The sequence below is a fragment of the Euprymna scolopes genome, chromosome 11, assembly GCF_053919585.1.
Source record: "Euprymna scolopes isolate OS-2025 chromosome 11, ASM5391958v1, whole genome shotgun sequence".
Classification (NCBI taxonomy): domain Eukaryota; kingdom Metazoa; phylum Mollusca; class Cephalopoda; order Sepiida; family Sepiolidae; genus Euprymna; species Euprymna scolopes.
This window is the reverse complement of record NC_136492.1, coordinates 105,521,890-105,548,594: the sequence shown is the minus strand read 5'-3', so window position 1 is coordinate 105,548,594 and position 26,705 is coordinate 105,521,890. Positions and strand designations below refer to the sequence as shown.

Here is a 26,705-nt window from a genome sequence, read left to right as displayed (position 1 = left end):
TCCCCTTTCAAATAGTTTGTATGCCACATAAATATAGTACAAGCCCTATTTTTATGTTTTATGGAACCATTATGTCAGAGGTTTGGAGAATAGCTCGCATTACCTTAAAATTAACAGATTTCATGCCACCAGTTTCTAGCTTAATAATAAGGATGATAAAACAAGGTGGGGATAAAACTAAAATATTTAAACAGTTATAAAAAAAACTTTTTTTAAAAAAGTTAATATTTATAAATATTTTTAACCTTTATATATTTTTAACTTTAAATAAATAAGAATGTAAATATACAAAGTACTAATCATAGTAGAGGGTGATAAATAGTAAAATGGATTAATCCTAATCTTATAAATACAACACTGGTAAATTTAAAAATATATCCATTTTAAATTGGGAAACAGATGAATCTCACAGGTAAAGAAATTCATTTTTATAACATGAATAGGCAAGCCAAATTAAGAATAGGAAACTAGATCTAATATCTGTAACATTTTTTTCTCCTTAAGATTAAGGGAAGTGGTGTATGATCAACACTTCTGGGGTAGCCATAATTTAATATACTGTTTCGTTTTTAAATCCCTAAATGATTTGCTGACTAAATAGTTTTCTAATGAATGATAAAAAATATAAAAATTTAATGTTTTTTTTATATAAAGGTTAAAAAACTTCCAAAACTAACTATATATATGTATATATTATATATATATATATATATATATATATATATATATATATATATGTATATATTAGCATAGAGACGTGACATTGCTTGGGATTGAATGAGAATCAACGAATGTTCCACACTTCTAATACTTTTTTTATTGTCATCAAAATTAGTGAAAGCGCCGATTTTTCAATCAAATCAATTGATTACCTGCTAGAGTTAGGGACCCAGCATGGTGCACCAACAGGAAGTTTCACATGCTTCCATGCAGGGAGTAAGTCCACAATACATTGTAGTCTACATTGTACTGTAGAGAACCTACTGCTGATTTTATGAAATTGTTTTTATATAATGGCTTGAATTAAAGTTTAAAATGCAAATGTCAAGTATCATGATTCAATTTTGCTCTAAACAGAAACACATAAGTGTAATTTCAGAAGTTACAGTGCTTACAAACTCACACAAAATTTGATGCATGCTTGAATTTAAATTGTAAAAAGATCAAAAGGCCATTCTATCATGATAGAAATAGTATTAGTCAATTCATATTATTTGGATTCTTTGAATTACTGTTCTCATCTTGAGTGTTATTCGCATGTTTCAATTGATTTGACCTCCGACCTTCTTCAGATGTATCTTGTACAGACTTGGAAATCTTTCTGACGAACTCCGGTATCTGCATGAAATTTTGAATGGAACCTTTTATTTAGTCAACGGGGGTAACATGCTCGCATTCCATCAGCCATGATTGGGTAGAAGTCCGAACTAATTCACAATTGTATTTTGAAAGATTTCTGAGTTCAACAAGATACACCTGGAGAAGGTCGTAGGTTACATCAACCAAAACATTATGAAGATAACACTCAAGATGAGAACAGTAGACCAAAGAATCCAAAATAATATGAATAATCAATCCTTATCTCAAAAATTCAAAAACTTAGTATTAACTGATTCGCAAACATATCTAATCAACCAAGTAACATGCCCTTTTATCAAACAATAGTTACATTATGTAGAGTTGAAAATCAATGGATACATTTCTATATGCCTGTCATGATAGTTTTGCATAGTTTGGGTCCCGAACTCTAAGATGGAGAACAGAAGGTGAGGTCTTATGCCTGGCTTCTATGCAATCCAAAGGAATAAGATCAGGTTGTATACAATCATTTTATTTCTTACGCATTCAATCTAGGTCTTCCTTGGTCTACCACGCTCTCTAGTGCCTGCTGCGATGTTATCTTATACTCACATTATCAATCAACTGTTGCATTTCTTCATCATCTAATTTATCATTGTTGTCATCAGCTGTCGTGATGCGCCGAATTATCTCAAAAAGGTCTCGGCTGGAAAGCATGTTGTCTTCATCAAAATCTGAAATCAGTGAATCAACACCAAAGTTAACAGAAACAATTTGCATTTAAATTTTTCAAATATTTGGTTACGATAAAATATACAAAAAAAAAAACATAAAAAAACAAAACAAAAAAAACAAAACAACAAAAAAAACAAAACAAATAAACAACCCCCTCCCCAAAAAACAGTTACTGAGTGCCCATCCTCATTACATATAAAGTCTAAAAAATATGCAGTAAAATTATTGTATGTTTTGATAATGTATTTTATTTTTCATGATAAACAAAACCGTAGCAATTACAATTTATAGTTCTGAATTTTTTAGATGAGGGCTGATTGTTTTTCTTGTTTTGATCGTACTATTGGTCTCATCTTGAGTTTTATTTGTGCAACGTTTCGGTTGGTGTAGCCTCTGACCTTCATTAGGCATTTTGAAAAAGAAAGAAGAAAAGTTACTTTTTCAAGATGCATGCCGAAGATCGGAGGCTACACTGATCGAATCGTTGCACAAATGAGAATAGTCCAATCAAAACAAATAATACAAATACAATTTAGTTGTTATCTTAAGTAGAGATATAAAAAAAAAAAATTACTTTTTGAAATAATTTCTAACGCTTTATTTTCTACTATTTTTCCAAATGTATCAAATATGCAAATCTATAAAATTCAATAGCCAATGAGAATGTACCAATACACACACATAGCCTTGAGCCCCTAAGGGGCATAGGCTATCTGCAACTTTGTAGATGCTTTTATAGCGACTGAGTTCTTTTTATGAGGTGAGGGTGCTGGCCCCACACCCAACCTTCCCAGAAGGTACATACAGCGCCTAGCCTTCCCAAATGGTCACCCATCTGGTACTGGCCAGGCTCAACATTGCTTAACTTCGGTGATCTGGCGAGAACCGGTGTGTCAACGTGATTGTGCCGTACCAATGGCGCAAAAGAATTAGAAGAAGGGTGATGAATACAGACTAGGCATGGAATCATGAAGACAAGAATAATGGTTTAAATAAATGGTCATGCTGAAGAAATTTATCAATTTACTAGTCTGGCTGCCTGACGTTGTCCAGGTGTTTGGAGGTGTGTGTTGAGCAAAAAATAAAAAAGTGGTAGTAAGCAGGCAGGCAGGCTTTTAACACTCATGTTTGGCAAAGTATACAATCTATTAAAACTATAATACACAACAAAACCAAACCCAGATCTCCAACCCGGACCCTTTAAAACTACAAATCCAGTTCACTTACCATAGATCTTGAAGGCATATTCTGCTTTAAGACTTCTTGGTGCATTATCACTGAACACGGACATCATATCCAAAAAGTCTTCAAAAGACATTGAACCATCATCGGAGGAAGAAAAGATTTTACAAATCCGATCTTTGAAGGGATTAACCTATTAAAAAACAAAAAAAAACAAAAAAAAAACATTTTTTTAAAAATTGCATATTTAAGACTAGCAGGGCTGTCCAGCATTGCCTGTGGTCATAGGAAACTAAATAGAAGTTAAACTAGCTAGACACCTGGCATTGCTCAGTCATACAATATGCTTAAACATATTTCAATTTATGCAGATTGTGTATGTACTATTAAAGAATCAATCTTCTATTGATTATTATATATTACGAGGAATAATTTGCCTAGTGGACTAATTCGCAAAAAAAAAAAAAAAATAAAAAAAAATAAAAAAATAAGGATAATGTGGTTCATCAAATTCCGTCTGTGTTTGTTTACAATATCGCAACAGCTGACGATGAATGCCCTGGAAACTCACTTCTGATTAATATTTACTTTTAAAATATGAAATCAAAGAAATGATTTGCGGCAATTTTAAATGGTGCCTCTCTTTTTATTGTAAATTGAATTCATTAATAAGAAAAAATGGTGAGGTATACTTGGGCTTGAACACAGGATCATTCAATCCGTAGTCGAATTCTCTACCACTTAACTATATGTTTCCACATGTCAACAAATCTGCTTTTTTTTTTTAAGAAGAAATTATTTGTTGAAATTTTATTATCTCCCTTACCAGTACAATGTAAAATATTATCCTGTAAAAATTCTTTTTTTAATCTATAAGAAAGAAAAACTATTTTTAGGATTTAACTTTTTTATTTTTCATACTTATCGGACAAATTTCTGTACAAAACATATTTAAGAACACGGAGATATATAAATTAGCTTTGTGTGAAATTTGCAAAAGACAGGCTCAGCCGTTTCGGAACCTATAAGGAAGAAACTCGCGCGCACAAAGTGACTTTTATATCATAGAAATAACGAGTGTAACATCTTTATATTAAAACTTCTATCTCCCTCTATTTATTTTTCTTGTTTTTCCTTCCACCATTTTTCTATCCTTTTCCCAAACACTGTTTATCCTCCACCTAACAAATTACTTTTGTTTTAACATGTTAAAATAAAATAATGATATCATTCATAAATATTTATATTTTTAAATATAATATTGTAGCCTAACATTTATTGCTCTCGAACAATGCTAAGTAACACAAAACACAACAACATTCTTAATCCTGAGTAATTGCATTCCCCTCGCCTGCTTTCGCAATAATACGAAGAGAAATTATGTTGATAATGAAAATAGTCCAAAGAGATTAAAATTGACATTAAGTAATCCTGGATAATTCCAACTAGAACAAAAGATTCTGTTACTTCCACTCACTTGCCAAATATAATACAGTAAATGCTAGTGACAATTTTATTGTTCCTCGACAACATTGAGTAGAAAAAAACTTTTCTGTTACCTCCCCTTCAATTATGAAAAATAATACTGTAATGTTAGTAAGAAGGCCTTTACCGCTCTGTCAAAATTAAAATCAAAGTATGAATAGAAATGCCGATGATAATAAAAATTTTATTACTCCTGGTCAACACCTAGTAGAACAGAAGTTTCTGTTACCCCCCCCCCTTTCTTACCAAAAATAATATTGTAATGTTAGTGAGGAACCTTCACAGAACTGTCAAAATTGCCATTTTATGTTAATGACAATTAGACAGGATGTTCCAGAAGACTTGGCCACATTACACGTTCTCATGTCTGCTTGAGTGAGAAAGAGTTTGATGATTTCATTTGCCAACAAGATGGGGCGTCACCACACTGAAGCCACAAGGTTAGACAATTTCTGAACACAACACAGCCAGAAAGATGGATTGGACGATTTGGGCAAGATGATCGTGATTTTATACCCTGCTCTCTCATCACCAAATCTCACACCCTGCGATTTTTTTTTTTTTGTGAGGATTTGTGAAAGGACTGGTTTATTTGCCTACCATTCAAAGAGACATGGATGAGCTGAAGACCCAAATAACAAAAGCTGTTGCAACCATTGACAACGCAATGCTGGCATATGTTTGGCAAGAATTAGACTATTAGCTTGATGTGTGTTGTGTGACCAATGGTGCTCACATTGAATATCTTTGAACATTCCATAAAAAAACTTGATTACACGCTTTCTGAATATACCAGATGCGTTTTTATATCCTTGATAGTTCTTGTGATATTCAATGTTAAAATGTGCCAAGATTTTTGGAAAACTCTATATTGCTCAAAGACAACACCAATATAAAAATTAATATCATCCCACTTATCAAATACACTAATCAAATTTTAAAGGCCTTTGCAACACAAACAAAAGTACAGCTAAAATCAAAGTATTCAGAGAAATAATGTTGATACTGAGTATTAATCCTGGAAAAACGTCAAGTAGAACAAGTTTCTTGGTAAATTCCTAATTTTTTTTCCTCCTCAATTTCAACATATTAAGAAGATACACGATGTTGATAAAGGCAATAGTTCAAAAAGAGTTAATATCTATCAGTTACTAAAGTCAACACTGTATCTTATCTAATCTTACAATGCGGTGTAGAATATATAGTCCTGGTAAATTTGGAATTTCTTCCATCCTCCCCTTCATGTCAACATACTAAGATACAGAATGTTGATAAAGGCAATGGTTATCAATCACCAACCTGATAGGTTCTGAACTGTCATCCAAGCTTCAACCTCTATCCCATTGACAAAATATTGCATCCCTCTGCTTGTTCTATTATTATTTTAATAGTGGATATTCTGATGAACTACAAACCCTTATGCTCCTCAACGTAAATACCCTGACAATCAGCAAAATCCCACCCCTACACAGTAGAGATCCCTAGATGTAAGAAAGCCTTCTACTCTAATAGTTTATTCCCAGAACTTCTAGACTCTGCAACTCCCTTCAGAGTTCCTGTTTTTCCAATTGTACTGACATGCAGAAGTTCAAGTCACTTATGCAGAACATGAACCGCGCTGGAACAACAAACGGTGTTATGTAGCAATCCATTCTTTACTGTTCTGCATCTTCATCGTTAATAATTGCTTTCTTTCTCTCCATGCTAACATGGTAGTTCTTTTATTTCTTTTTATGGCGGCTTCAAATAACCAAAAGTTTTTAGACCAATCAGAAAAAAGGTTTATTTATCCTTTTTTTTTTTTTTTTTTTTTAAAGGAAACGACACCACAGCCCCTACATCAAGTAGCACTGTGCCTTGTTTGGGGTGAAAATGAAAAAAAAAAAAAAATTAATACTGTAATCTTAACGTTTATATGTGAATTTATACAAACATGATTCTAATTTTTTTTTTTTTAATGGAGAGTAGAAAATTATTGATGCATTTTGATACTATAAATGTTTTGGTTTTCAAATATTTTGTGTTCAGAAAAAAATTGGTAAATGTGTAGTTTAGCAGCATAACTTATTTGGCAGACAAAAAATTATTTGAGGCCGCCATATTGCTTTTAAAATTTGCCTTTTCTAAGGTTTAACAGATTGACCTTTTTAAGGCCAAATTTGACCTTGTTTTATGCTCTTTAATGAAACTATGTTTTTGGTCGCCATATTTTTTTTTTGTAACGAAAGAGTGTAAAAAAGGCCAAATCTTGTCTTAAAAAAAGTCGATCTGTCAAACTTTAGAAAGGCCAATAGCAATACGGCGGCTTCGAATGTCATACATTTAATATAAGAAAAAATGAAAAAGTATTAAATTTCAGCCTTTGGGTCTAATGTGTTTTGTATAAAAATAGTTTTTATAATTTTTTGTCTATCAAATAATTTACGCCACTAAACTGCACATTTACTAATACATTTTTATACAATGTTTTGGTTTTCAAATATTTTTCTGTTCGGAAAAAGTTCTTGGTACTTATTTGCTGTGTTATTTGACAAAGAAGAAATTGAAGTTATCGCCCCCTTATAATGGCCGCCATCGGCATACTGCAGAAGTGCCATAGTTTAGGGCACATAAATTGCTATAGACAGCAGCTATGAGACAAGCAATCTGAAATATTCTTTTCGGAATTATGTATCCTGTGTGTAGCCTTCCATAACGGCTAAGAAAAATGCGATTTTACCCAATTTACCATAATAATTACTTTTTAACTAGAAATAAAGGTAAAATTATACATATATATACGTATATAACGAAATATTTTTTTTGTAGATTTTGGTGTACTAAAAACGAATCTGAAAACAGTTTCCGTCGCAAAAAAATAGTTTTCATATGATGAAATTACTTTTTCGAAAAGTGGGTGATCACTTTTCCATGTAAATTTAACTTAAAATGAGTACCCCCTTTCTGGCCACCTGAGAGAGGGGACATTTTAATGTTCATTGGCTAAAAGGTTTCGATTTTTGTTTGCTTTTATCTTTCAATAAAGACGCGAGGAAATTTGTTTTAAAAATCGGTATTATTTGACTTTAAGGCTCGTCTCACATTTGTATAGAAAAAATAGTTTTTTGTAGTTTTCGGTGCTTTAAAAGAATACGGTAACCGTTTCCGTCGCAAATTTACAGTTTGTATGGTATTAATCACTTAGCTCTGGGACTATTTTCCATTTCACAGCCCAGCCTTCGTTTATGCTACGCGTGAGCATAAAAAAAAGGCTGTTAATTGTGCACTTGCATACCGTACCAAACTGCCTTGTCACAGTGTAGTATTGGCGAAAATTTAAAATTAGACGAAAAACAAGTAGTTTTCCAAATATGAAGCCCGGTAATTCTATGTTATCACAGCAGGCCATTTTTGTCCGTGCAAGCGCATTAATCCCTGAACTCTGGGACTATTTTCCATTTTACAGCCTATCTTTCGTTTACAGTACCACGCTGGAACAACAAACGGTGTTATGTAGCAATCCATTCTTTACTGTTCTGCATCTTCATCGTTAATAATTGCTTTCTTTCTCTCCATGCTAACAGATGGCAGTTCTTTTATTTCTTTTTATGGCGGCTTCAAATAACCAAGTTTTTAGATCAATCAGAAAAAAGGTTTATTTATCCTTTTTTTTTTTTTTTTTTTTTTTTTTAAAGGAAACGACACCACAGCCTCTACATCAAGTAGCACTGTGCCTTGTTTGGGGTGAAAATGAAAAAAAAAAAAATTAATACTGTAATCTTAACGTTTATATGTGAATTTATACAAACATGATTCTAATTTTTTTTTTTTTTTTTTAATGGAGAGTAGAAAACGCATTGTGAATGCGTTATCGGCAGCTCCTGTTACTCTCGCTTCTTCTTATTTGTCCCTCAGTCCTCATTTTTTAATGAGTGATTTTTCTGACAAAGGGAGAAGAAAAAGCTGTTTTCTAGGTTGGCAGTATTTTGCGCGAACAGTTGGCAGAGAAGGGGCCATTATTTGCATCTTTTCAAAGAAAAAAAGATGGGATTTGTCAAACTGAAATAAATCAGCTTTTCTGTGAGGAAACATGTCTTGAACTTAGACAAACTATGAATAAAACTTTTAGAACATTAAAAACATACTAATCCTAAGGAAAGACTTTCTAAAAAGTCAGTTGAATAATTGAAAACCTGATGAGAGCATTGAATGGAATGAAAGAAATTTGTATTCAATGAATAAAAAAGATGAAAGTTAAAAAAAAGAAAAAAAGACGCTTCTACAGAATTGGTAGGAGATGTGTAGTCGGTAAATAGTTTTCAGATAAAAACAATTTTTTTTTTTTTTGTCAATTCTAATAAGTTACAATGGCAGCTTCCAAATTATGCAGTCGAAATTACCTAAATATCGTTGAATTATTAAACAAAACAACTGTAATCGTGTTGGCAGGTGAAAAATTGCTGCCATCGTGATTAAATCAAAACGGAAAATTACCTCCCTTTTGAACTCTCCTGTATCTTACGATCGATTTCATCAAATTCTATTTCTTATTTTCTTTAATAAATAATTTTCTATCTTATCGATTTTCTTAATTTTGGATATAATCATCTTAAAAATACGAGGAATACGTAGATACCATTGTTTTTGTGTGAAATTCAGTATTACAATTTCTGAAATTTCGTCCCAATAGTGTAGAAGCGCCCACCAAAATTATGCACACACACAATTTTTACAAAAACGCTTGGGGGAATTTATTAAGTAGGTTTAATCCTTCGGTGTGAATGTGGTATTGTGATAAATGCTGCCAATCGAGAATAATCTCCAAAGTTTTATTATAGACAAATAAAAACCTTGCATCCATCCCCTCATCAAATTTCTAATATGGCTTTATGTCAAAAGTATAAAAAAAAAAAAAAAGTCTGTTTTTATTTTAAGAAAAAAAATTTCACCACTCAGAAGGTACTTTTCTCCTCCATCTACCTTATAATAAAAAGGAAGAGGAACGATCATCAATGATATGTTTTAATGGGTGAGGTGGGCGACCCAAAAAGAACACATCGGCTTCACGCTCAGAGAAAAGTACTTTCACTCCTCATCGTGGTGAGTCGTCCGCACAAAAGTCTCAGACGTTCGTGCGATTCATACTTAAGAAATGATCCTTAAAAGCATGATTTGAAATTCTCACTGCTGTTCGCTTCTTATTATACCTTATTCAGCCTCGAACACGCTCCCATGTTGCCTCATTTGCATAATGAGTAACAACATTTTATTCAAATTAATTATTAAGTAACACATACTTTTTATTTTCACAACTTTTCATTAATATTAGCAATTGTGATTATTTAGGTAACCATTTCCTGTTATTAATCTTAGTTTTAATGTATTAATAAGACAATTCAGGTTTTTTTTTTGATAATCACTTGTTGACAGGAAGTCCACAAGGGAGGTAATCCCGAAGTCCATATTTTTTTAAATACATAGTTTTTTTATTATTGTTTCCATCTTCTGTGTTTATTATTATTATTATTATTATTATTATCATCATCATCATCATCATCATCTCCTCCTCCTCCTCCTCCTCCTCCATCTTCTGTGTTTTAAATGCTGTAATTAATAGCACGGCCACTATTACAAACTGTCCCTGTTGTTTGTCTGGACGGTGCTTGTTAAGACACAGTCGACATACTGATTTTTTAAATATGTTGTTTTAAACAAAAACCTTTTTTACGGTCAAAATAAATGCCGATGCTCAAAATTGACCATTTTAACTTAAAATGAGCACCCACTTTCTGGCGAGTGTAGCGCGCTTGCGCGTATAAAATGGCCACCCGTGATAACATAGAATTACATTAGGCACCGCCAAAAATGGCCGCAAAATCAAGTTGTTGTTTTTTAAAACTAAATTACATTTATTAAAATCCATTATTTCTGAGTAACTTTTTTTTTCCAGAAAGATAAAACCCTGAATTTTATCATATAGAAAACAGAATAATGTAAAACTTTTTCTACTATTTTTAATTCAATTTTAAATGTTAAATTTTCCCAAAAAGTTAACAATTGTTATTTTTTGTCTTGCACAAAAAACGTACTTAAATATTTAAAAAAAAGGGGTTTTGAAATAATTTATTTATTCATTTATTGTCTAACTAAGATTTAGGATGATTTTCTAGGAGAATATGCAAAAATATTATAATATAAGTACCTGAATTTCAAATAATTCCACTTATTCATATATGTAACCAGATATTTCGCGTCGCCGAAGAGTTCAGATCGACTCTGTTTACGTTTTCTTTCGATGAGACGAAAACTATGGAAGACTAAACAGGCCAAAAAAACTTATTTTTCAGTGACGAAAATTTCAATGTATTATTAAGCTGAGGCTGGCCAGTACCAGATGGGTGACCATTTGTATGAGTTTGGTTTTTAATGTGTATGTGTGTGGGGGCCAGGCTCCCCAAAATGGGGGGAGGGGGCAATTTAAAGCAGAATAAAAAAAAATTATTTCAGCGCTTTTGGTCCACCGTAGTCGAAAGGCGGCAAACGTTTTCAAACGAGATCGAAAAAAATGATGCTATTTTTAACACAAAGGGCACAATATTTATCGAATTTTTTTTTTTTTTGTATCGATTATTCAAAGCATGCTCTGTTTAATAATGGTCATGCATTATTCGGCTCGCTAAAAAAAAATTGTTAATTTATTTATCAAAAATTTTAAAATGGCTTTTTTCGTATAAATATAAAATTTTTTTTTTTTTTGTTTTGCTTAACTTAAATTAATTATTTTACTTAACATATTCACCGAATTTCACACTTCAAAACTCAAAAGCGGGATAATTAAACACAATCGAAGTTCTGATATTCAGACGTCAAAATAAGGTATGCAAACATTTTTTTTTTTTTTTTTAATCTATAATTCTGTCCCTTACAACAACACAATATGTTTTGTTCAGTTTCAGATGATTATTTTAAGCATATTTGTTCCCACTTCAAAACAAGGGGGGGTTTTGTAAGCAAAAAAAAATATATATATAAATATCGTTTATGAAAAATAAGTACACTGTTATAAAGTTCATTCTTCTCCTAATAATCGCTGAAAATTTCGTATTGATCGGATAATTACCTGATTTTTGGTAGATTTTTAAAAAGACGGTCCGTCAAAAAGTACTGACCTGCCCCCCCAGTTTTGGCGGTGCCTAAATTACATGGTTTAATATTTGGAAAACTACTTGTTTTTCGTCTAATTTTAAATTTTCGTCAATTTTACTACACTGTGACAAGGTTGTTTTGTACGCGAGTGCACATTTTACAGCCTTCGTTTATGCTCGCGCGTAGGATAGGCTGTGAAATGGAAAATAGTACCAGAGTTAATGCAAAAGAAATAAAAAAAAAAAAAAAAAAACTTTTTAGCCAATAGACAAAAAAATTCGGGTTTGTATTACTGTACACATAGATTCGAAAAAGTTGTCACAAAACTAATATATAATAAATAAATGTTATCAAAGGCAAGATAAGTTACTTTTCTACCAAACTGGATATATTTTTCGTGTTTTTATTCAATGTAACGTGTTTATTCAGCTCGAAAACTATACAGTGTTTACCGATGTATTGGAAAATTCAAGATGGCGTCTGATTCTCTCTTTAACACGGTAAGTTTGGGAAAAGGTGTTATAAATAAAAAAAACGGATAAAATACTCATAAAATAAAAAACTCGCTCAATATATGTTACCGTGACATAGGTTGACATATATTCGGCGGGTTTTTAATAGTATTTTGTATAGTTTTTTTTATTTATAACACCTTTTCCCAAACTTACCGTGTTAAAGAGAGAATCAGACGCCATCTTGAATTTTCCAATACATCGGTAAACACTGTATGTTTTTCCAGCTGAATAAACATGTTACATTGAATAAAAACACGAAAAATATATCTAGTGTAACAGAAATGTGTAAGGAAAAATTCAAGATGGCGCCCGACTCTCTCTTTAACACGGTTCTGCACGGAATCCAACAACGGTAAAATATCCTCACACAGCACAAGAAGCAACAGCCACACGATTCCCCGGCCAACTCAATCGTCGCTCTCCCTACATCTTTTTCATCACCCGCTTTTATCGTCGTTCTAGGCCGGCTAAATTTGCATATTCCGAGAATTCGTGTGACTTTGCGAGACATCATACTTTACAAAAGACGTCGGCCGTCATCTTGGTCTTTCTTTTCTATTTTTGGTCGGTAACGCTGAGCTGGTCTCGAGGTAAGTCTTTTCCCCTCATCCGTCTCTCCCACGTACCCACACAACATGCAAACACGCGGGCGCTTATCTCCTGGATGCACGTTACACTCCCCCCTGATCTGATGATCACATAGACAGCACTGGAGGGGGTGGGCTTTTAGTGCGTGTGCTTCTGCGAAGAGGTACATTCACTGTTTCAGATTCGGGCTCTGGATCTGGTTCCGCCTCATCAAGATGAAGTATCGCTATCAGTCTCTGGAGGGGGCTCACTGAATCCGTGCATCGGCAGCTCATCGCTAGACGCTTCACTGCTTTCTTCTGTAGTTGTGTGACGCACCTCGGTAGCTGGGCGAAGATCTCGCACATGTCATGGGGTTCCATCGACCAAAACAGACTGCTGGCTAATCACTCCAGATATTTGTACTCGCTTAAACTTGTCGGTGCACCGATTTCCTGAGGGCCGCACCCACACTGGATCTCCCACTTCATATCTGTTATATGTTCCCTTGTCGGCTGGCTGCATAGTGTCGATACCCTTCACTCCGACTTGGTACGTGTAAATAGCATTCGCAGGTGCAGTTGAAGGGGACGTCCCGTCCTTTGGCGTAATGTTGTACCAATATGTGGCTTCCGCAATAGTACATTGCTTCCTGGCAGCAATTCTCTTGATGCTGCAATGGCTTCTTTCAGCAATGCCATTTCCTGACGGCACATGCGCACATTGCAACCGTAGTCGGACGCCCCACTCATCTAACAACTGCCGAACTTGCTGGCTACAAAACGCTGCATCATTGTCAGTCAGGAGCTCTTCCGGCGCACCTCGCTCAAAAAAAATGGATGATAGGTGGCGAACAACATTTGCTGAATCCTGTCTGGTCATCTGCCGCCACACCGCAAATCTCGTAGGCCCGCAATCAATGAGAGTTAGAAAGGGCTTGTCACTGTAATGGGTAATATCCATGGCCAGCCGCTGCCACACACTCTCAACTTCCAAGCGACCCTTCTGCCATCGCTCTGGTGCAGGATCAATAGACTGGCAAGCCTCACAATTTCTGACGATCTGTCTGACATCCATCTTGGTCACTGCTGGGTATACGCGCTTCACAAAATAAAGGGTCCTCTTGATACCTGGATGTCCGCTCTGTGCATGAATTTTTTGTATTTGACATGGGTCGATTGCAACTGCACAAGATCGAGCAGTAATCTCCATTCCCATCTTCGCGGCTTCATACCATTTGTGAGGTACACGGGTCAGTTGGTCAGCACGATTACAATGTGATGGCACCAGAGTGACGCTCAGTGATAGCCCATACTCAGATACCAGGTTTTTTAGCGTGTCTAGCCTTCTCCGTATTAACATTTCGCTTGCTGCCTTGGTACGGATTCGTGTCCGTCCTGAAAGTGTGTCAGACACCCAGTGGTAGACACAGAGAGAATCTGTGTACAAGGTCAACTTCTTAGACTGCCACTGCAGGGCCAGATTTATCCCCTTTACAACAGCGTCCAGCTCTGCCAGGTTGATATGCTGAGAATCTGTTACGGGCCACAGCCAACACGCATCCTCGAACACGTTTCCTCCTTGCTCCAACGATACTCCCAATGCCAAAGAACTGGTATCAACCCACACACCTATGTTGTCTCCGTTAACACACCACCGCCCACAGGCAGGGTCCTTCTTGTTCACTCTCTCCAGTGTCTCTTTAATCATCAGAATTAGTAGGACATCATCGGATATGTCATCCCAACCCGTGGTTGTTAAATTTGCTCTGCGTTTAATTACACCAACAGCTGCGCGGAGCCAGCCACAGACCGGTAAGTGACCAACAAGTTTTCCACACCAAGAAAAAACGGTCCACCTTGTAACGAGGTTGGGGATGCTTGGAATTTCACTGCCACGCCTCCATTGTAGGGTGCCATCTTCTTCATAAACATCCAATCCCAATACACATACTCCTTCCCTTAAACGTTCGGGATTCTTGCATTCCAGACCAAACTGAGCCAACTTTTCTTTGACACACGACGCAGGCTGTACATCTTCATTGACGTATACGTCATCAATGTAAGCTGACGTTGAGTCCCTCATGGGCTTTTCTTGGGACAATACTGTGTTGACAATAGTCTTCATGATCTGTGGTACCACATTTAGGCCAAAGCCAAGGCGTGTAAGGCAGTACCTCTGCCCCTGGAACCAAACTGTCTGGAACGGCCACAACGTCTCATCAACTCGCACCTGTAAATAGGCTTTTCGCAAATCCAATATCGAGACATTAGTGCCTTTCTGACGCCATTCCCTAAACTTACTGGCGCATATGTTAGCATCGGCAGTGTAGGCTTCAATATGCTTGTTAAGCTCCCTATAGTCCAGCACGGGCCGTACTTTCGACTTATGCTGGACTACTGCCATCAAGGGTATTAGACCCTTGGGAGGCCCAAGCTTGTCCTCAGGGTAGGGGATTAACCAGCCATCTTGGATCCACGCTTTTAGTTCCCTTTCGTATTCTGCTCGGGCCTCACTGGGTATAGGGTACTCTGCAACCCCATTCTTCAGTTTAGTCGTTGCCATTCCCTTGGTCCACTTCCAAGATGCAATCCAGGCCCTCTTGCGAGAGTCGTAGTCCACTGTAAAATCCGGCCGATCGATATGGAGCGCTGCACATACTGGGGCCTCCAAGAATCGCACCTTTCCATCCGATGAATTGCGACTCCCTCCAGCACCTTGATGGGATCGTATCCGAGCAACAGGTCAAACCCCAGGAGATTTCCTTGGGTCACGAGCACATTGATCTTAGTGGCTGCACCGGTGTCCGTGTAGATCTTGACAGTTCCAGCTCCACAGCATGTCTGGGTCTCGCCTCCTATCGTGGTGACTTTGATCTTCCTCTTAGTCCAACTTGGACACAGCTTGGCGCTCACTATAGTATGCGAACAGCCTGAGTCGAGAAGTGCTGAGCAGGGTATCCTGTTTACGTAGACGGTCATCACTGGTTGCGCCTTGTTCAAATTTTGCTCGGGGAGCAGGGCGGCGCTGACGTCCTCTCCCCTGATATGTTTCCCGCACAGTTTTGAGCTAGATGCCCCAAACCGCCACAATTAAAACAGCGCACACGCCCCCTGTTGGTGCAATTCCTTGCAAAATGTCCGCGTCGGCCGCAGCGAAAACATTTCCCATTGCTTGCAGGGTTCTGATTCGGAATTTCCCGAGCGCCAATCTGGCCTGTCTGTGTTGCCATCACAACTGGTTCCCCCAGGTCCTCCTCATCTTTGATGATGGCTCGAGCACGTTCCATCAAGTGTTCCATGGTCGTTGTTGAAACGCTGGTTGAGGCTCTCAGTAGCTGCTTCACCCGAGTGGGAAGGCCTGCCACAAACGCGTACGCGAGCATCCGCTCCGACACCCCTCCACCGAACAGAACTGCGAGTTTCTTTAACTCAGCGAAGAAAACGTCCACGCTTTCCTCCGGTAGAAGTTTTCGGGAAGCAAATTTTTCATAGGCCGTACAAGGATCCATGGCAAATGCCTTGTACAGCGCAGCTTTAATTACGGTGACATCTCCCTTTTCGGCAGCACTGAGTTGCTGATATACACTCAAGGCACCCCCAGCCAATCTCAGGGGAATCACAGTGTGTACCCTTTTCACCTCACAAAGGTCACACGTCAGCTCGACCCTTTCAACCCAGTCGACGATGGACGTGGACCCGTCAAACTCGGGTATGAGCTTTAAGTCAAATTTCGACTCGGTCATAGTCCTAGAGGCCAAATGGCCGAGATAGCTTGTAACAGAAATGTGTAAGGAAAAATTCAAGATGGCGCCCGACTCTCTCTTTAACGCGGTTCTGCACGGAATCCAACAACGGTAAAATATTCTCACACGGCACAAGAAGCAACAGCCACACGATTCCTCGGCCAACTCAATCGTCGCTCTCCCCACGTCTTTTTCATCACCTGCTTTTATCGTCGTTCTAGGCCGGCTAAATTTGCATATTCCGAGAATTCGTGTGACTTTGCGAGACATCATACTTTACAAAAGACGTCGGCCGTCATCTTGGTCTTTCTTTTCTATTTTTGGTCGGTAACGCTGAGCTGGTCTCGAGGTAAGTCTTTTCCCCTCATCCGTCTCTCCCACGTACCCACACAACACGCAAACACGCGGGCGCTTATCTCCTGGATGCACGTTACATCCAGTTTGGCAGAAAAGTAACTTATCTTGCCTTTGATAACATTTATTTGTTATATATTTGTTTTGTGACAACTTTTTCGAATCTATGTGTACAGTAATACAAACCCAAAAATTCTCCCACTCTCAGGTGGCCTCAAAGTGGGTGCTCATTTTAAGTTAAATTTACATCGAAAAGTGATCACCCACTTTTCGGAAAAGAAATTTCTTCATATCATGAAAAATATTTTTTTGCGACGGAAACGGTTTTCAGATTCGTTTTTAGGACACCGAAATCTACAAAAAGAAATATATTTTTGTTATATACGGACGTGAGACGGGCCTTTAAAGTAAAATAATACCGAAATAAATTTCTACTCTTTGATTTTTCGTAATTTTTGGATATATTACTATTTTCGGCATGACAATAAAGTAAGTACGTAATATTGTTTTTGCCAGGTATGGGCAAAAATAAACGAATAAGGATAGGAGAACCTAGTTTTGAAAGCCGATTTATTATAATATTTTTGTAGGTTTCCGAATACTTTTTGATTGTATTTGAAAGATTAAGGACTAAACTTAATTCCCAAAGAAAAAAATATTTGTACACGTGAAAAAAAAAAAAGTTATGAAAAATGTTTTCATGGCGAGCTAATCAATTTAGCTAAATTTTGGAGTTAAATAAATTCATTGTAAAAATCCTTTTAGAGATAAATATTAGTTTTCTGGGTCTATTTTAAAGATAATTAATAAAGAAAAAAGATAAGATACTGAATTAAAAAGTTAAAAAAAAAAAAAAAAAAAAAAAAAAGAAACCACCTTGTTTGCACAAAAAAATAGCTGAATTAGACCCAAAACAGAGTGTTTTTGCCGTCCACAAAACCACAACAAACCATACTTTTGGAAATGCGGAATATACGGAGGTCCAAAATCTGAGACAGTCAAAAAGCTGTCTGAGAATTACGTCATGTAATTAAAATGAAGCAGGGGTGCTGCCCCCACCTCCCAGACGGGCATCCGTACATTTCTATTGTAAATGTTTGTATAAATTTTACCATTTTTTTAATTTAACTATTTTTCTATGTTTCTATTTTTAAATTAATTTTATTTTTTTTAATTATTGGCTAATATTATATAAAAAATATGTTACGCCGAAAGTTTCACATTCTTGCGAGCAAGGAAATTATTCAAATCTTCCATATAAAAATTATGCGAAATCTGTAATTTAAAAAAAAAATATTTTTGCTATTATAATTTTTTTTGTGTGAAAATATTAAATAAACAATGCTTAATTCAATGGTAATATCGGTAGTTCGAGAAATTGATTTTTCTTCGAGTTATATCGAATTTATCAATACAGATTTTAGGGGCTTTTTTTGTAATGTTCCTATAAAAATTATTTAATTTTATTGTTACAAATTACGATGCTTTATTTATATATAAAAAAGCAAACTTATTTTTTCTTTCTTTTTTTTTCTTGCGTTTTTTTTTTTTTTTTTTTTGTACATGGAGTTCACCACTTATCAAGGCCCAATGGCCACTCGGGGGATAAGGGTTATTGTGTGTACAGTACTCAGTGGGATAGTGTAATTTTTTTTAAAAACTATTGTGTAGCAATAGTATAGGAGAATTGATAAGGTGTCATTACTTAGGGGAGCGGTTCATCAGGAATTTGTTTGTGTTGGACTTGAAGACATCCAGGTTGAAGTCGGGAGGGAAACAGGCAAGCAGAACAGAGTTCCACAGGTGTGCAGTTCTAAGAAAGAAGCTTTGTTCGTGGAACCTACGTTTTGATTTAGGCACAGATAAGGAGTGGGGAAAATTATTGACGGTGGTTTCAGCTAGTCGGGTGTTTTTTGAAAAAGATTGGCGAGGGGGGACCAGAGATTGGAGCTCAGACGAGTACTTGCCATGGAAATAACGATAGAACAAAAACAGGCTCGCTATGTCTCTTCTGTGCGAAAGAGGTTGCAGGGAGGAGAAAAGGGCATCCCCCACCAAGCCACAAAGTCTATTTTGTACTCTGTCAAGGCAGGATAGGCTGTTTTTAGCAGCTCCTGCCCAGATATGGCAACAGTATTCCATCCTTGGACGTACTTGGCTTTTATATAGATAGAGAATAGCATCAGTAGTGAGATATCTTCTGGAGCGGTAGAAGGATCCCACCATCTTTCCAGCGACCTTGGCAACAGACTTGATGTACGTGTTCCATTTAAGATCAGGAGTAAAGGTCAAACCCAGAAGCTTGTCAAAACACGGGGCCTCACCCAGTTTATACATTGCCCATAAAAAAGTTGGTAGAATCCAATTTTAGCGTTACTGTTACATAAGGGCTGTCCCCTTTTCATGTAAGTATAAAAATAGAGAGATTTATTTAAAATGAAATAGCATAGATGAAATTCGAACCTCATAATTTAGGTTTAGAAATAGATTACGAGAGAGAATTAGCGAATGGAATGTGAAAACAAACCATTGTTTAGCTTAGAGATAAAATAGTTTCAAGAAAGGAATGTTCATTGTCAATTCTGTTATGAAAATTCAATTGAAGAATGCAACTATAAGATAATTTAATAAACATGTTTTTAACATATTGGAAATATAGGTTACTGGGAATATAGGTTAAAATTCCTTTTGTAAACAAAGGAAAAAGTTTTGGACACGCATTTCCAGAACACGTGAAAGAAGACACATGTTTTAACATGTGTATGACGTCATGGAAAATGGGAAGTTCTCGATATAGTTAGAAACTTTAGAGTTAAGCAAGGAGAAACTGAGAGAGAGTCAGAGGGAGTTTGAGGACGACAGACGATAGTCTACAGTTGGGATTCGAACGTCTAGAAGCGAGACGGTCACTTTTGAAACTTAGAATGTGAAGCTTTGAATTCTTGACTCAGAAAACCACGACCGGTCGGGAGAAGAAATAAACGCATTATGTGTTTTCATAAACATCGTCTTTGTGTTGTAATTCTACCAAAAGGTAAAGTGAAAATTGTTACTATATGTCTTGTATATCATGTATTTTAAAATGTCTTTGCATACATATCTTACATACACAATATGAACACTAAGACTGTCTCAACACTATCTCCTCACTCTAAGAGCTTCCATTACACTTCTAAGTATGAACATTTTATAAATATGAATCTCCTCATAACACGAACAATCTCCCTTACAACATCTCTCTCTAAGACACAACATCACTTGTAATAAGACTCTCTAACATGCACTTTTAATAACAATATAACAACAAGAATAGAATAATCATAATAATAATAATGACTTATTTATATAACATTACAAATTCCAAAGAATTTTTTGAGGATCGGCACTATTGCTAAACGAATTATTTTGCGCTAAATAGTATTTTTTGTTTAAAAAAAAAAAAAATGACCATTGTAAGCATAGAACAAAATATCGAAGCCGGTGATTTTGTTTACTTTATTGCCAACATCTAAATTGAAAATAAAAATGTCCGCTTCTTGTCTTCTTCATAAAATCATCTTTTAATCTGATTGGTAAATTTTTTTCTTCGAGAGTCACCACCTGCCCTTTCTGAGGAGGGGGGGGAATCACTTAAACGAAAAATTATTAAACAGGATTTGTTTTTTTTCTTCAATTGTGTGTAGGGGTGGTTGTGGAATTTTCCTTTTATTTAAAATAAAATAAAACAAACGAAAAAAATTATTAAACAAGATTTGAACAAAATAAAATAAAAACAAACATTATTAAACATTTATTTTACATTCGTACGGATTCGGTAAAATAAGTTTCAAGAAAAGCGTAATATTAATATGCACATTGAAGGAAAAAAAAACTACATCTTGTTTAATAATTTTCTCGTTTGTTTTACTTTATCTATCTATATATATAAAAGTGAAAATGTATGTATGTATGTTTGTGTGTCTGCTAAGAACTTTTAACCGACGGAACAAAAATTTACAAACTTGGTATTATATTAAAGCCCAACCCTCCGAACGAAAAATATTGAAAAATTAGCCCAAAAGGGCCATCAAAAGTGCGCCAACTGATCGATTTTCTGTAGGGGGGGGGGCAAAAAGTGACATTTTAATGTTAAACATTACATATTTTTAAATCGATTTATAACTGCCCCAAAAAATATGGGCGCCAACTCTTCTACATAAAGTATACATGGGGCCGTTTATTTTGGGTCAACTTTTATTTAAAACCTGCTGAGTCATGTCACGTGATCTTGACGTCAGCCAACTCTAATGACAGTCTGAATTTAAAAAAACATGTTATCGGTAAAAAAAAAATTAACCCTTACACAAGCTAAACTATGAACTTCTACACTATGGCAACGTTACCAAAGTTATTAGCACATTCAAAATAGTTTGATATGATAGTTAAACGAAAAATAACAAGCCAAAAATCTGAAGTAAAAAAAAAAAAAATACGCTTACAAAAAATATTAATGATCAAAGTTTTTAGAAAAAAGAAAAAAAACAGCCAGACGCCATTTTCCAGTCTTTAGAGTAAGGAAGACGAAGTGAGAGAGAGACACACACACAAACGCAAACAGAGAGAGAGAGAGAGAGAGAGAGAGAGAGAGAGAGAGAGATGTCTAGACAGGAAACGAAATACGTAATTTAATAAAAGATAAAATACTGCTACGTCATCTCGTAACGCTCCCGCGATGACCTCATTTAGTGGCTATCTGTCAATCAAACCTCTTTCACTCGCTTTATAACCCTTATTTTAACACTATAATCAATTCCTCTTACTCTTAGCCTAGACAGTTAAGTAGTTGGAGTTAGTTTTACCTCCACGTTCCGGGTTCAATCCAGCCTCACGACTAAAACTATTTTTTTTTCTTTTACATCTTTAGACACTCGGGCAACGTTTCTTTATTCTTTTTACTTCGCTTATTCTTTAGTTTACCCCCCCCCATACACACAGCGGTTTTTTTTTTTTTCGCTGTTGTTTTTTTATTATTTTTTTTTTTTTTATTTGGTTTTTCCGATTTTTTTAACATCGTTTCAGGGTTATTACTTATCCCCCTCCCCATACACACACCTAAAAACACCCGGGCAACGCCGGGTACCCACCTCACTAGTTTTAAATAAAGTGAACCCCCCCCTCGCCTTAAAAAAGAAAGGCAGATCACTCTCGAAGAAAAAATTGACCAATCAGATTAAAAGATGATTTTATGAAGAAGACAAGAAGCGGACATTTTTATTTTCAATTTAGATGATGGCGATAAAGTAAACAAAATCACCGGTTTCGATATTTTGTTCTATGCTTACAATGGTTATTTTTTTTGGTATTATTATACAAACACCGTGACAGGGTTAGGGTTAGGATTAGGGTTAAGGTTAGGGTTAGGGTTTAGGGTTAGGGTTTAGGGTTAGGGTTAGGTTTAGGGTTGGGGTTAGGGTTAGTGTTAGGGTTAGGGTTAATTCGCTGTCACGGTGTTTGTATAGTTTTACCTTTTTTTTTTTAAACAAAAAATACTAGGCAAGACTGGAGTTTAGGTGGAAAAATAATCTCGAACCCTTTATCACATAAAAGGAACTAATTTCCCTAATCACCGTTACGGCGTTACGTTACTATGTCAATAATATAGGTATTTCAGAAGTTGTTTTTGAAAACAACTTAAAGAAGCCCAACTTCTTACTTATTTATTTTAAAACATTTCACGATCTTTTTTTCACGATATCTTTCTTCTCTCATTTTTTACTTCTTTATTTTAAACAACATTTTTTAATTTTAAACAGAACGTTCCACGATATCTTAAGCACCTTTTTTTTTTTTTTTAGCACGGTAACAAAAATACATAAGTACCGAAGGTTTTATAATTAATAAATTTAAATTTGAAATAGAGAAATAATAATTTATTAATTCTATTTATGTATTGTTTATCATTAAGGTACTAGTGCATAGAGCGATCCGGACGTAAATAATAACGTTATATTTAAAAAGCCATTCTTAATATGGGGAGAGGAGAGTGTTTTGTACATATTCTATACTTCAACCTTACAATTGAATAAAAAAAAACATATCATAAAACTTTAATTAAACTTGGAAATACGATTTAAAAAATAGCGCAGATCACTCTCTGCACTAGCACCTTCATTAAAAAAGGTATTCATTGTGTAAAAAAAAACAAAAAAAAACACACGGAACATATAAGACATTTAAATATGAATAGAACTTTTCATAATTGTAACCTACGAAAACCTTTTTTATTTTAATTAAAAGCAATATAAAAAGAATTTTTTTTTTTTTAAAGTTGTTTTCAAAACCAACTTCTGAAATACCAATATTGTTTATATATTATTGACATAGTAACGTACCGGTGATTAGGGAAATTAGTTCCTTTTATGTGATAAAGGGTTCGAGATTATTTTTCCACCTAAACTCCAGTCTTGCCAAATACTATTTAGCGCAAAATAATTCGTTTTTCGACTGTCTCAGATTTTGGACCTCCGTATATTCCGCATTTAAAGTAATCACTAAATAAATTTATTAAACAATTTTCTTGAAAACTCTGCTATCGTTTATCGAGAATCTTTTTAATTTCATTTTTTGTTGGTTGTTTTTCGGAGGGAGATATAGTTTTTACCCCCCCCACTCTCTCTCTAAATTATATTTGAAAAAATATCAAAATTTATTATTTTCTTTTTAAAACCAAATCTCCCTCAGTAATTTCTTTAATTTTCTATTTTTTAGCGATTATCAAGACCCCTAAGATGTGATATACCGGACATTATTTCTCGTTCTCACGTAACACTCAACATGTTTTTTGTTTGTTTTCTGTGTTTTTTTTTCTTTACCGAATAAACGATTCCAAATAAATTAAACAACATAGTCGGCGAGGTAGAAAAATCGATTTTACCCTTTTATAAACAACAGTAAGTAAGTAAATTCTTTTTATATTAATATAAAAAAAGCGGTCTCGTTTATGAACATAATAAACGCTTTAAAATAAGTAAAACCATTAAGAACTTAAGAACATAACCAATAAGGTAGAAAACGGACACTTAGAAAATCGATTTTATTAAAAAAAAAAAAAAAAAAGAAACAAGTAAAAATATTTTTAAAAAATATTATGGGAGGGAGGGGGTATAGTCTATTTTAAAAAGCAATATCTCCTTTAAGAACGATCATAAAATGTGTTTTCAATCGTATTCAATAAGGGACCAGTTTTCCTACCTAGCGAAAGGGGTCGAGTTTTCCGGAGACGAGTTTTCCCGGGACGAGTTTTCATAAATTCCTATTTTCCATTTCACAGCCTATCCTACGCGCGAGCATAAACGAAGGCTGTAAAATGTGCACTCGCGTAGCAGTATCAGAATTTTTGTAGGAATTTTTGACACCCCTAACACGAAACTGCGAATACAATATAAAAATCTCGGAATTTCTCTGTTAAAAGTGGGTTATGTATTTTTTACAAAACAACCTTGTCACAGTGTAGTAAAATTGACGAAAATTTAAAATTAGACGAAAAACAAGTAGTTTTCCAAATATTAAACCATGTAATTCTATGTTATCACGGGTGGCCATTTTATACGCGCAAGCGCGCTACACTCGCCAGAAAGTGGGTGCTCATTTTAAGTTAAAATGGTCAATTTTGAGCATCGGCATTCATTTTGACCGTAAAAAAAGGTTTTTGTTTAAAACAACATCTTAAAAAATCGGTATGTCGACTGTGTCTTAACAAGCACCGTCCAGACAAACAACAGGGACAGTTTGTAATAGTGGCCGTGCTATTAATTACAGCATTTAAAACACAGAAGATGGAGGAGGAGGAGATGATGATGATGATAATAATAATAATAATAATAATAATAAACACAGAAGATGGAAACAATAATAAAAAAACTATGTATTTAAAAAAATATGGACTTCGGGATTACCTCCCTTGTGGACTTCCTGTCAACAAGTGATTATCAAAAAAAAAACCTGAATTGTCTTATTAATACATTAAAACTAAGATTAATAACAGGAAATGGTTACCTAAATAATCACAATTGCTAATATTAATGAAAAGTTGTGAAAATAAAAAGTATGTGTTACTTAATAATTAATTTGAATAAAATGTTGTTACTCATTATGCAAATGAGGCAACATGGGAGCGTGTTCGAGGCTGAATAAGGTATAATAAGAAGCGAACAGCAGTGAGAATTTCAAATCATGCTTTTAAGGATCATTTCTTAAGTATGAATCGCACGAACGTCTGAGACTTTTGTGCGGACGACTCACCACGATGAGGAGTGAAAGTACTTTTCTCTGAGCGTGAAGCCGATGTGTTCTTTTTGGGTCGCCCACCTCACCCATTAAAACATATCATTGATGATCGTTCCTCTTCCTTTTTATTATAAGGTAGATGGAGGAGAAAAGTACCTTCTGAGTGGTGAAATTTTTTTTCTTAAAATAAAAACAGACTTTTTTTTTTTTTTTATACTTTTGACATAAAGCCATATTAGAAATTTGATGAGGGGATGGATGCAAGGTTTTTATTTGTCTATAATAAAACTTTGGAGATTATTCTCGATTGGCAGCATTTATCACAATACCACATTCACACCGAAGGATTAAACCTACTTAATAAATTCCCCCAAGCGTTTTTGTAAAAATTGTGTGTGTGCATAATTTTGGTGGGCGCTTCTACACTATTGGGACGAAATTTCAGAAATTGTAATACTGAATTTCACACAAAAACAATGGTATCTACGTATTCCTCGTATTTTTAAGATGATTATATCCAAAATTAAGAAAATCGATAAGATAGAAAATTATTTATTAAAGAAAATAAGAAATAGAATTTGATGAAATCGATCGTAAGATACAGGAGAGTTCAAAAGGGAGGTAATTTTCCGTTTTGATTTAATCACGATGGCAGCAATTTTTCACCTGCCAACACGATTACAGTTGTTTTGTTTAATAATTCAACGATATTTAGGTAATTTCGACTGCATAATTTGGAAGCTGCCATTGTAACTTATTAGAATTGACAAAAAAAAAAAAAATTGTTTTTATCTGAAAACTATTTACCGACTACACATCTCCTACCAATTCTGTAGAAGCGTCTTTTTTTCTTTTTTTTAACTTTCATCTTTTTTATTCATTGAATACAAATTTCTTTCATTCCATTCAATGCTCTCATCAGGTTTTCAATTATTCAACTGACTTTTTAGAAAGTCTTTCCTTAGGATTAGTATGTTTTTAATGTTCTAAAAGTTTTATTCATAGTTTGTCTAAGTTCAAGACATGTTTCCTCACAGAAAAGCTGATTTATTTCAGTTTGACAAATCCCATCTTTTTTTCTTTGAAAAGATGCAAATAATGGCCCCTTCTCTGCCAACTGTTCGCGCAAAATACTGCCAACCTAGAAAACAGCTTTTTCTTCTCCCTTTGTCAGAAAAATCACTCATTAAAAAATGAGGACTGAGGGACAAATAAGAAGAAGCGAGAGTAACAGGAGCTGCCGATAACGCATTCACAATGCGTTTTCTACTCTCCATTAAAAAAAAAAAAAAAAAATTAGAATCATGTTTGTATAAATTCACATATAAACGTTAAGATTACAGTATTAATTTTTTTTTTTTTCATTTTCACCCCAAACAAGGCACAGTGCTACTTGATGTAGAGGCTGTGGTGTCGTTTCCTTTAAAAAAAAA

General features: G+C 35.0%; 1 protein-coding gene and 2 non-coding genes across 3 annotated transcripts in view; 1 reads left to right on the top strand and 2 right to left on the bottom strand.

Moving 5' to 3' along the window:
• The window catches only part of LOC145288036 (calcium and integrin-binding family member 2-like), a 57,451-nt gene that overhangs the window by 10,268 nt on the left and 20,478 nt on the right, over nt 1-26,705 (bottom strand). The window contains exons 4-5 of the mRNA XM_080136051.1: nt 3,262-3,409; nt 1,912-2,033 (exon numbers count right to left, since the gene is read on the bottom strand). Coding sequence (XP_079992177.1) covers nt 1,912-2,033; nt 3,262-3,409 — 270 coding nt within the window. The remainder of the gene's footprint in view (nt 1-1,911; nt 2,034-3,261; nt 3,410-26,705) is intronic.
• LOC145288482 (small nucleolar RNA U3) lies at nt 9,628-9,855 on the bottom strand. Its single transcript, XR_013869290.1, has one exon. It is a non-coding gene; the product is annotated as a small nucleolar RNA U3 (small nucleolar RNA).
• LOC145288481 (small nucleolar RNA U3) lies at nt 25,213-25,440 on the top strand. Its single transcript, XR_013869288.1, has one exon. It is a non-coding gene; the product is annotated as a small nucleolar RNA U3 (small nucleolar RNA).